This window comes from Trachemys scripta, chromosome 2, assembly GCF_013100865.1.
Source record: "Trachemys scripta elegans isolate TJP31775 chromosome 2, CAS_Tse_1.0, whole genome shotgun sequence".
Classification (NCBI taxonomy): Eukaryota; Metazoa; Chordata; order Testudines; family Emydidae; genus Trachemys; species Trachemys scripta.
In genome coordinates, this window is record NC_048299.1 from 37853058 (window position 1) to 37865398 (window position 12341).

The window sequence follows — 12341 nt, forward strand, 5'->3', positions numbered from 1 at the left end:
ACACACCTAATTATGTGCCTCAGAATGTCCCATATATTTTCTTATGGTACTGTTGAATAACTATCATACACAACACATCCTGAATTTTTGCAGCCCTTTTCATTTGGGTATTTAATTATGAATTATGCAAATTACATATCTCTAATAAAGAAAACATTAATGCGTTTATTGTTGTTGTTTACCAGGAAGGCTATTGCACTATAAAGGAAAATGTCTTTTTTTTCAAAAATATTACTGCAACGAGAAGTTGAAGAATACCTTGGGAACGTGTTTAGAAATAAGGAGGTATGTGATAAAGATTACTCAACCAGTCAGCCTGTGTAAACAAATTTGCCTTTCACTGGTTGAATGCTGAACTATGCAGACATTTACAATCTTTTAACTTTATTTTTTGTATAAAGTTACTGATAAATGCCTCGCACAATAAAAGTATATCTTTAGTATTTAGAGTTAGAGAGATCTTTTCAGCAAAGGGTTCTGATCCTGTAATGACCTCCATGCAGAGCATCATTGACTTCAATGGTCCTGTGTGGATTCAGGAGTCTGACTGTACACTGCTCATTGAAGGATTGGGGCCTAGGATTGTTAATTCCATCTAGAAGTTACAAGGACTAGTCTAATGTGTGATTTCTAAAAGTATGAATATAGATATAAGAAGAAATTTTGTTTTTAAAATTTTTGGGATTTTTAATAAACTGAATATACTGTTAATAAATGTTTAGTTAAAAAGTTCCAAGAAAACTCATATTGAGGTATCACAATCTACTAATTCTAGTCTTCTTTAAAGTCTTCCAAGATCAATCATCACTACCACCATCCCCCCATCAAAAAGGAAAAAAACAAACACCCACCACTTCCCACAGAGTAAACAAACTACCTGAATTTCTACTGTAAAAAAAAAAAAAAAAAAAAAAAAAAAAAATTTCAAGCCTTCTTCATCCATCACACAAACTCATCACAACTTTGAGTTGTAGTCTGCCTTTTTTGTCTCTGTATACCTGTTTGCTTTGTACAGCAAGCTAGGCATACCACTTAATAGAGCAATATCAAATCAATGAAGATTAATTCTGATGCCTGTTCCAATATCAGATTGTTTAGAATACTCTTGTTCAATAAATAGACTGGTCTTTTCAGCAGCCAGACTCTGCCCTCAAGTATGCGTATGTGATTCTCACTGAAGTCAGTGGGAGCTGCACATGCATCTGAGTGTCTATTACATGACGTATACAAAGTAATAGTTGATTTAAACTTTGAGTACAACAAGGACTACTGCATGAAGCCGTTTATTGTTAATATATATCTTTTTTTCTTTTAGCTCATAAGTGCTTTAGGCACTCTGGAAGCAGAGAGGAAATATGAATCTCTGTTAAATCGTCTATCTCATCCTCCAGCTTTCACAACTGTTAGAGTTAACACTCACTTGGCTTCAGTGAAACAAGTGAAAAATCTGCTGTTTGAAGAGATCCACAAGGTTTGTGCAGTTTTGTTTCCTGGTTATCACTAAAGATAGCTACATGATTTCTGGTTTTGTAGCTGATTGCAAATGCCTTTTTTCAAATAATGGAAACAATTCCTAAACTTGGTGGATATGTCTACTTTCAGTTTGGTGCTGGGATTAAAATCCTGTTAGCATTTTCAGAGTCACATGGAAACATAGGTAGAGTCTGTGAGCAGCGGCAGCTCCAGGCACCAGCGCTCCAAGCGCGTGCCTGGGGCGGCAAGCTGCGGGGGACACCCTGCCGGTCCCTGCGAGGGCGGCAGTCAGGCAGCCTTCGACGACTTGCCTGCAGGAGGTCCGCCAGTCCCACGAATTCTGCCTGCCATGCTTGGGGTGGCAAAAAAGCTAGAGCCGCCCCTGTCTGTCAGTTAAGTCCAATACTAGTCAATATCTGATACATCAAAGGAAGTTAAAAATACCCATAGTACCCTAGAACAAAGGTGCTTTCAACAACAGGAGAAAAGACACTTTTTTTTTTTTTTTTTTTTTTTGCAAAGTTCTAAAGAACTTGAGTTTAATTGTAGATAAGGTCTAATAAAAAAATACCAGCAATTGATTCAGAGAAACATAATTTCTCCCTTTTCATTTTCAAAACGTGCACATTCCTTCAGAAATTTAAAATCTATAAATAAGGATCATATTATACTCGTGGATTATTTGTATTATAGTAGCACCTGTAGCCCCTAATTAGGATTTGGGCCCCTTTGTGCTAAATGCTTTACAAATGTAGAAGGAAGGCACTGCAATCTAGACAAGACAACAGAAATAGAAACTGGTAGTCCGAGAAGATATATGCAACAAGTATAGAGCTTGCTTTTAATAAAAGGTGACAGAAAAATGAACTGATGTTGCATTGTCTTATTTAAAAAGTGTGTGAAATTGAACGAAACCAAGTATTCAAATAATTTGAGCGATTCCCCCCTGCTGGTGTAACTTGTTAGAAAATGCTTTGATGTTTAGTAAATTTTTGGATTTTTTTTGTTCTATTTATTTCATGACTGTCTTTATCTGACAGAGATAATTAATTGTAAGCCAGAAGGTCCGAAAATAAATTGTTTAGAAATCCTACCATATCTCTTCAGTCTTTCTGAGAAGATCTGGTTCGTCAATAAATAAAATATTGATATTTGTGGGTTTACAGACAGCAACTGCATGATAGGAGCCAAGACGTTTCTGTAATGCGAAAGCAGTTGACGCTACTCTAACTATTTCCTAGGAGGGTAATGAGTTATGCTTGTTTTATCATACAACTCATTCTAGGAATCTGGAACTGGTATTTTAGTCAAATATTTTGCTTTAAGGGAAAATTCTTTGCTAAAAACAGAAATACAGCTAGCTTTTCCATGATGATAAACAGTTTTAATTCGAAGTATACTCCAAAAAAAAAGCTATAACATTAATGCCTGTTTTAATAACATCACAAAGCATACAATTTAAAGGAGAAAATACCTCTTTATAAGATGCGCACTGATTTCCAGTTATTGGGATGTGTGAAAAGACACCGCTTATGAAAGTCTAGGAACAGTTTTAAAATGGCAACTCAGTTTAGAGCCTTTTCAAATTAATATGAAATCAGGTCCCTAACACTCAACCACAGCTTCTCACATCCCTCTCAGTTGAAATGAGCCATCAAAATGAGCATCATCTGAGATGTCAAATAGGAAAGATCTCCACATGAATACATTGAGCAAGTCTTCATCTAATTTGAGCCTTTCTTTGGCTGTTATTAGTGATAGTGTGTCTGGCTGTTTGTAGCATGGCCCAGACTTCTAGTTCCAGAAAAAATAGGCTCCAGGAGCATATGAATGTTCAGGATTCACTCCTGTGCTCTGTAATGAATCCTGTCAATGACTCCTATTGTGGTCTTGGCATTTCTGAATGTACTAATTTATCTCTGTGTTTTAGCTTGAGTATTTATAATATACAGCATTTTATAATGTAGGATTTCTCAGCTTCTCATCACTTAAAAGACTGTTCTACCATTCACAGGTATAAAGTGTGAACTGAAAAATAAATTAATTCCAAGAACAATAAAGTACTTTTTAAAGCATTGTTAATGTTTTTATTTTTTTTAAAATTCAACAGCAATTTAAAGGTCTTAGTGTGCCAGTTCTTCAGCACCCACAACTCCAGGACATCTTACTCATTCCTGTCATTGGACCCAGGTTTGTAATTTTAAGACTTTAACAACTAATTTGTGTTACTGAGTTTCACGATAGGTTTTACATTAACCATTTTTGATAACTTAGACACCATTAAAAAGTTGCAAGTGTTTATAAAGTCAAAATATGCAGTCTTGTCCTAGATAACATCAATTTTTGATCTTTCAAACTCCCCCAGAATTTTGTTATATTTTAAAAGACCATAATCTTCTTTCTCCATTTATGATAATGGACTTCATATTAGTTTTCCCTACAGCAATTGCCCTGTGGCAGAGTATGTTAGGAGGAGGTAGATTATCTCTGCTGAAGAGCTAGGGACTGTTTGGCAGGGCTCCAAAGTATAGGATCTTGCAGTAGTACACAGTATTCCTTTGTTAGAAAACTTGTATGTACAAGACTCACATGAGTGTATTTAGGGAAGGTGGCATAAATGATAATGTTGAACAGGAATTCCAGAGTTACATTTATCTCCTTACTATTCACACTTAAGCTGGTTTTTTTTCTAGTTTTCATTTAGACAACTTTAGAGTTCCCTCATTGTTTGCCCTCTTTGAATTTTTCTATTGCTTAATTTGAGTTTACAGTTAGAAGGATAATCTAAATGATCTTTCTTATAATGAGGCTTCAAAATTACACACAATTGTCAATTTTGAGTTTACCAAGACTATGTCAAGTGGGCTTGTAAACTATAGGGGTCATAAACAATACTAGTGTGTATAAACTGCACATTATGGTATTTGCTATTTCTCTTTTACAGTGTGGGACAGTACTTCATTATTTGTTGTCCTGCACGGACCTTAAATCCTTCTTTGAAGTACCAATCTCTAAATAGTCCACTATTTGTACTTGTCCTTTACAAGTCTGAGTCATTACCTTCCTTATTACCAATCTGCACACAGTTGCTATTAGCAAAATTCCCTGCATCCTGTTAAAATGTTTGTTGTAATAAAGATTTATGGCAGTTATTAAATTTAAAAGGTCACTTTTTGAGTATCCTGCTTGAACATTAAGTTGTTACTGGCAGAGAAAGTGGAGAAGAATGATTTTCACACTTGTTAACAACTTGATTTTGTATATTGGTATCAGATTTTTGGCAGTAGCAGTTTTGGGGCTGAATCTGCATTTTTCCAAGGACTGTCACTTGGTTTTATTCTTTACTTTTTTCAGGACTGAACTACATCTTGTAAGTTTGATATGCAGTAGGTGCATATTTCTCCACCACCCTTTCTCAAACAGCATGTATGAACTGACTTTTTTTTCTCCTGAAATAGACTGATATCAGCAGGTTTTTGTAATGAAATTACACTTTGTATCCTCAGGAAGGATCTACAAAAGCAATCATCTGAAGTCATTGTTGGAGCCCAGTGTGGGAATTCAGTGCTACGAGGAGCGCATGTCTTTGTTCCAGGAATCATATCTGCTTCAAAATGTAAGAGTTAGTTAATATATTCCAATAGGATTTAGAGGCGGGAAACGACCATGCATTCCAGTTGACATCTAGTATCTGTTTTACTTTGGTTTTGTTTGTAAAACTTGCATGATTTTTCTTGCACAATACATATACCAAAATGGTGAGTGCTACCTCTCCTCTTCTGTGCTGCTTTGAGTTCTCTCTCCTTTTTAGAGACTTCAGTTTCTTAACAGCAGGATTGTCTGTCTTTGATATTTTTACATTCTTCTTCTTTTGACTTGAAAAAGGGTTTTTTACAAACATCAGATGTTTTCAAGTGATCCATAACCTGACAAAACTGAAAAGTTAAGCCATTTTGGTGTATACCAGAGAGGTTAATTTTGTAGATTTTCTAATAAGCTACAGTAGTTGCTATTAAAGTCAATATTTACCCTCAGTACTGTCTTGTGTCTCTCTCTTCCAGTGCCAGTGAGCTAGAAAATAGTCTTTTACATATGCTCTTGAACAGTGCTTAGTTTTCAGCTTCATATTGAAACAATTTGTGCTATTTATTATTTAAAGGTCAAACTAACTTTTATAATGTAATTGTGGATGATTCACTTTGTTATTATAGTGGTAGTGACTATGGCTGTGTTAACCACAGCTCTTTTTTTTCCATCTAGATCAGCGTTTCACAAACTGGTGTCCACGAGGGTACTCCAGGAGGTCCGGGGGCCCCGCTGATCAACTCCTCCCCCTCCCTCCCTCCCTCCCTCAATTCCTCCCCCACTCTCCCAGCACCTCCTGCACATTGGGGAACAGCTGTTCAGTGTAGTGCAGGAGGCACTGGGAGGGAGGGGGAGGAGCGGGGAAGAGGAGGGGTAGGGTGGGGCCTTGGGGGAAGGGGTGGAGTGGGAGTGGGGCCTGAGAGGGGAGGGGCTTTGGGGTCCACAAAAAATTTTAAATCAAAGTGGGGGTCTTCGGGTTGCTAAAGTTTGAGAACTGCTGATCTAGATGAAAGCAAATTTTGGCCCTGAATAAAAAAAAGCACTTATACATGTGCTTAAATTTAGTCCTATTCAGAAAAGTACTTAAACTCATGCTTAACTTTAAGTATGAGCTGAAGTCCCATTGAATTAATACAGTGGCTCTCAAACTTTTTTTACTGGTGACTCTTTCACATAGCAAGCCTCTGAGTGTGACGCCCCTTCTAACTTAAAAACACTTTTTTATATATTTAACACCATTATAAACGCTGGAGGCAAAGCAGGGTTTGGGGTGGAGGCTGACAGCTCACGACCTTCCGTATAATAACCTCGTGACCCCCTGAGGGGTCCCGACCCCCAGTTTGAGAACCCCTGACTTAATATGTATGTTTTCCTGAATCTAGGCATTTATGAGAAACCAAGTAAGTTGCTTCAACTATTGTTGAAACAGCTTTCATTTTGTACAGTTCTACTCATAAATATGCAAAATACTTACTGGGTGAGCAAGTGATTTATCATATTGCGTACATTAGCAAACAGCATCAAGTAAAAGGGAAACATACTTCAATAGGACTTTAAAAATATTTTAGAGGAATTGCAGATAGGAAAATGAAGTAGGAGAGTATGCTGTCAGCCTGAAGTCAGGTACAATAAAGCCCTGTATCTAGAAATTGCACTCAACACAGATGGTATAACAAGACATGAATGGTAGTGCATAAATGGGCCTCTTAATCATTGATCAAGTTAAGCAGATAAGAAGAAATCAGTGATCGAAGGTCTTTAAGCTTACTTTGACAAATCTTAATTTTAAGCTTTGGGTTAACCAATATAGCTGCCTGAATGGAGAGAAAACACAATTATTACAAGTTATAACTAAAAATTTGACAGATTGCTGCTGTATTCTAAAGAGATAGACAACAAGGGGAAAAATCTTTTGGCTTTACAAGTGAGGATGGACAAATAATTTGATGGGAGGTAAAGTTAAATATCTGCAAATTTTACAAATACTAGGTAGATGATAGCAACATGGAGTGTCAGTGTTTTGGGTATTGTAGATATCCCAAGAAGAAAATTATCTAGTGTAGAATTTATTTCTGGCTACAAGAATTGATCACAAATATAATACAGTTTTGAAAAGTTCTAAAAGCATGTGTCTAATAAAATGATCCTTTCCCTCGGGCACATTTAATCTAGCCCCTTGGTCATAGGAAAGATCTCTGAAACACAAACTCTAACTCTTTTGAGGAGCTTTAAACTGCCACATTCATTCCCAGTTCAAAAGCTTAGTTTTGCCTCTGTAGTTTTCCTCTAGTACAACCAGCCAGGCCCTTCAATAAAGAGATCCTAGAAAAGCATGTAGGGAGAAATCTCTAAGCGTGGTTTGAATAATAGTTGCTCTCAGAATGAAGCTTTTACAAGTAGAGGCAGAGCTCAGCAAGTCCACATGTGGACCATGCTTTCTTACTGCTTTACTCCAAGCAGGCTTAACAGAATCTCTTGTACCAGAAACCAAAATGTTCTTCAAGCTCTTCTAGGCAACAGTGCAGCAAGATATTGAAGACAGTGGGACTACTTGTATTCTTATGATTAGGCACATGCTTAAGTACCTTGCTCAACTAAGTCCTTTACATAGAGCTGGCTTCTCTGTTATATTTTATGTGCAGAAAATAATTAGGCAATGGGAAAACTGCCAGGTGACTTTGTGGACTAGCCAACACTGGAGATACTCAAAGCTCGTCTTGACCCTAAATCAATATTGCTGTGATGCAAGGGGTTGAAGTACATGGCCCATCAGAAGTCCCAGATGAGTTGGGCACTGTTCTCTTGCCAAATAATCCATTTTAAAAAAATCTTTCTTTCCCTAGGTATGAAAGCTGGAGATGTGGTCTCTGTATACTCGGATATTGAAGGAAAGTGTAAAAGAGGAGCCAAAGAATTTCTGGGAACCAAAGTTTTTATTGGAAATGGGATTTCTGAATTGAGTCGCAGTGAAATCTTCAGTTCAAATGGCTCACTCAAGTAAGTCCGTAGTAACTACAATGAGGATTAAGAAACTGCATTTATTTATTAAAAAAAGGTAGGAATTTAGACATATTCTGTAATTCAAAGCCACAATCTGCCTTTATGTGTATGAGATGCTACATTGGAGGCATGTGAGAAGGGACATTAAGGCAGTGGGAGCTTTGGGAAGAATTTTGGCTGACTCTGTAAAAATTCCTTCTGGGCTTAACAGGAGTGTACATTACAACAGCTGCTCTATGACCCCTTGAAAGGGTGCAGCATGCACTTCCTCCACCTGATGAAGAAGAGAAAGAGCATCTTGGAACACTGACTCACCACCCTAGTAAAGAGGGCTGTAATCTAGATTCCAAAGGGGCAGGTGACAAAAGGCTTCAGGTTAGGTATAAAAGAAGGTGACCTTAACAGAGGGCTGAAAGTTAGGAGGGATGGGGGGGAATGGCAAATTACAATAGGGTCATAAGAGTAATAAGAGGGAAAACAGTGGGGAAGTCTGCACATCTTAGATGACTACACAAATGCAAGAGCTATGGGGAATAAACAGGAAAAACTGGAAGTCTTAATACACAAGCAAAAGAGAATTGGTGGGATAAATCTCATGACTGGAATATTGGGGAAAAAAAGAGTATAACTTGTTCAGGAAAGACAGGCTGGCGGGGGAAGGGAGGACGCATTGCATTGTACCCATCCAGAATGTACCCACTTGTTCTGAGGTCCAAAAGGAGGTTAAAGGCAGGCCAGTGGGAAGTTTCTAAGTGAAGATAAAAGAGGGGGAAAACAGTCCAACAAATCAGGGGGAGGAGGTGGATGAGGTATTTCTAGAACAAACAACAGAAAGATCCAAAAAACAAGATCTGGTATTAATGAGGACTTTTACTACCCAGATATCCTTTGGAAAAGTAATATGGCAAAACATTGTGTTTTAGATGGTGGGTAAGTAAGCAGGAGTACTGTCATTTTAGATTGATTGTCATTGATTTTGACAAACGGAGTATTAGTTGTGAAGGTGAAAGGCAACTTAGGTGAAAGTGATCATGATGTGATAGGCTTCCTGATTCTTAGGAAAGGAAGTGAGTGAGAGCCACAGAATAAGGACAATTAGTTTAAAAAAAGCAGACTTTAGCAAAGTCGGAAAACTAGTAGGTAAGGTCCCATGCAAAGCAAATCTAAGGCAAAACAGTCCGGGAGAGCAGGCAGTTTCTTAAAGACACAATATTAAAGACACAACAGCAAACTGTCCCAATGAAAAGGAAATATAGAAGAAAAGAGGTTCATATGGCTGCATCAGCTCTTTAATGACTTGAAAATCAAAAAGGAATCCTACAAAAAGTGGAAATGGACAAATTGCTAAGGGGGAATATGAAATAATAGCACAAGCATGTGGGGACAAAAATCATAAAGGCTAAGGCACAAAATGAGTTACACCTAACAAAGGACATAAAAGGCAATAAAAAGAGGTTCTATAAATATATTAGCAACAAGAGAAAGATGAAGGAACAAATAGGTCCTCTATTTAGCAAAGGAGAGCTAGTAATGGACAACATTAAGAAGGTTGAGGTGTTTAGCGTCTATTTTGCTTGTTTTGTCTAAAATAGTTAGTTGTGACCAGATGCTTAACACAATATTAACAACCAGGGAGACAGAACACACTCTAGAATAAAGAAAGAATAGGTTAAAGAATATTTAGATAAGTTAGTCTTGATGAAATTCACCCAGTACTAGCTGAAGTAATCTCAGAACAATTAGTGATCATCTTTGAGAACAGTTGGAGGAGGGGCGATGTTTCAGAGGACAGGAGAAAGGTACTGTTTGCCTGCTTTCAGAAGAGGAACAAAGATGACTTGGGGCATTATAGAATAGTCGGTATAACTTTGATATTTGGAAAGATACTAGAACATAATATTAATCAATTTGTAAACAGCTAGAGGATAATAGAGTTATAAGTAAAAAGAAGAACAGGAGTACTTGTGGCACCTTAGAGACTAACAAATTTATTAGAGCATAAGCTTTCGTGGACTACAGCCCGCTTCCACGAAAGCTTATGCTCTAATAAATTTGTTAGTCTCTAAGGTGCCACAAGTACTCCTGTTCTTCTTTTTGCGGATACAGACTAACACGGCTGTTACTCTGAGAGTTATAAGTAATAACCAATTTGGATTTGTTGGGAAAAAAATCTTGCCAACCAATCTAATTTCCCTTTTTTGAGAGGGCTAGAGGGATGGGAGAAATAGTAGACATGATATATCTTGATTTTTTTGACACTGTCCTACGTGACATTCTCATAAGTGACCTAGAGAAATGTGGTCTAGATGAAATTACTATAAAGTGGGTGAACAACTGTTCGGAAAAACTGTACTCAAAGAGTAGTTATCAATGGCTTGTTGTCAAATTGAAAGTACATATCTAATGGGGTCCCACAGGGGTCTGTCCTTGGCCTGGTACTCATACTATTCAGTATTTTTATTAATGAGTTGGAGTGGAGGGTATTATAAAATTTGCAGCTGGGATTGGTCCATAGCACTTCGGAGAACAGGATTAGAATTCAAAATGATCAGGGCAAATTAGAGAATTGGTCTGAAAATCAACAAGAGGAAATTCAATAAAGAAGTGCAAAGTATTGCCTTCAGAAGGAAAAAATCAAATGAATAACTACAAAATGGGGAATAACTAGTTAGGCGGTAGTACTGCTCAGAAGGATATCTGAGGGTTATAGTAGATCACAAATTGAATATGAGCCAACAATGTGATGCAGTTGCAAAGAAAGCTAATATAATTCTGGGGTGTATTAACAGGAGTGTCATATCTAAGAAACAGAAGTTAATTGTTCTCTATATGGCTCTGGTAAGGCCTCAATTGAAGTATTGTGTCCAGTATGAACAAACTGGAAAGAGTCCAGAAAAGAGCAATGAAAATGATCAAAGGGTTAGAAAACCTGATCTATGAGGAAAGATTTTAAAAAAATTGGGTGTGTTTAGTCTTGAGAAAAGACAACTGAGGTGGGAGCTGATAAGTCTTCAGATATGTTAAGGGGTTCTATAAAGAGGATTGTGATCAGATGTCCTCTGTGTCCATTGAAGGTAGGGCAAGAAGTATGGCTTAATTTGCAGCAAGGGAGATTTAGGTTAGATATTAGGGGAAAGTTTCTAACTATAAAGATAGGTAAGTACTGGTATAGAATACTAAGGGAGATTGTGGAATTACCATGATTGTTGGTTTTTAAGAACAGGTTAGACCAGTGGTTCTCAAACTTTTTAGCAACCCGAGGACCCCCATTTTGATTTAAAATTTTTTGTGGACCCCAAGATCCCCGCTCAGCCTCAGGCCCCACCCTTCCCCCAGAGTCCCTCCCCATCTCTTTCTGCCCCTGCTGTACCCCTGCCCCTCCTCTTTCCTGCCTCTTTCTCCCTCTCCCCTGAGTGCGCCCCGTCCCCGCTCCTCTTCCTCCCTCCCAGCGCCTCCTGCACCCCGCTGAACAGCTGTTCCCTGGTGTGAAGGAGGCACTGGGAGGGAGGGGGAGAAGTTGATCAGTAGGGCCAGCGGCCCTGGACATGATTCCGCCCCCTGCCCTGAGTGCGCCCCATCCCTGCTTCTCCCTTTCTCTTCCAGCATCTCCTGCATGCTGCTGAACAGCTGTTTCCTGGCATGCAGGAGGCACTGGGAGGGAGGGGGAGGAGTTGAGTTGATCAACGGGGCCCATAGACCCCTGGAGTACCCTCATGGACCCCCAGGGGTTCGCAGACCCCAGTTTGAGAAACTCTGGATTAGACAAACATTGTCTAGGTATACAGTACTTGGTTCTGCCTCAGCTCAGGGGACTCTACTAAATGACTTCTCAAGATCCCTTCCAGCCTTACATTGGGTCAGCCCTGCCATGGCCCTTCCCACCCACTCCAGTTTTTGGGAAGCTAATGCTTCTGGTTTGCCAGTGGGATTGTGCCCTGCCCTCAAAAGAGGCACAAGAGGCATGGAAAGCTCCTTGTGTCCTTTCTTCCACTTGCATATCTGTGCAGAGCTAAGATAGCCACCGTCCTGGTCCTAAATCGTGCTATGTTAATGCTTTTGTAGCAGCTAGCCCAAAGGAGCCTTGATGCTGACCAGGGTTTGTAGGTGCTACCATAGTATAAATATTTATTAATGATAATAATTAATAACAACAATCAGTTGCAGGATGAGTTGTAGATACTGATTTAGTGAATTCTGAAGACATTATTGGTTGGGAAACAAATGGATTTATTTTAACTAGCATTTGACAGTGTCACATTGAGTTTTTGCCAAGTTAATAAGCA

At 38.5% G+C, this 12341-nt stretch overlaps 1 protein-coding gene across 4 annotated transcripts in view; it reads left to right on the top strand.

Moving 5' to 3' along the window:
- Positions 1-12341, top strand: part of NSUN6 (NOP2/Sun RNA methyltransferase 6) — a 37755-nt gene that overhangs the window by 2851 nt on the left and 22563 nt on the right. For 3 of the 4 annotated variants that reach the window (XM_034760319.1, XM_034760321.1, XM_034760320.1), the window contains exons 2-6: positions 186-285; positions 1316-1471; positions 3584-3663; positions 4980-5089; positions 7902-8055. In XM_034760319.1, the coding sequence (XP_034616210.1) occupies positions 211-285; positions 1316-1471; positions 3584-3663; positions 4980-5089; positions 7902-8055 (575 nt within the window). In that variant the 5' untranslated portion in view covers positions 186-210. Of the gene's footprint in view, positions 1-185; positions 286-1315; positions 1472-3583; positions 3664-4979; positions 5090-5733; positions 5777-7901; positions 8056-12341 lie in introns of those variants that run through there. The other variant, XM_034760322.1, reaches the window with a different exon arrangement.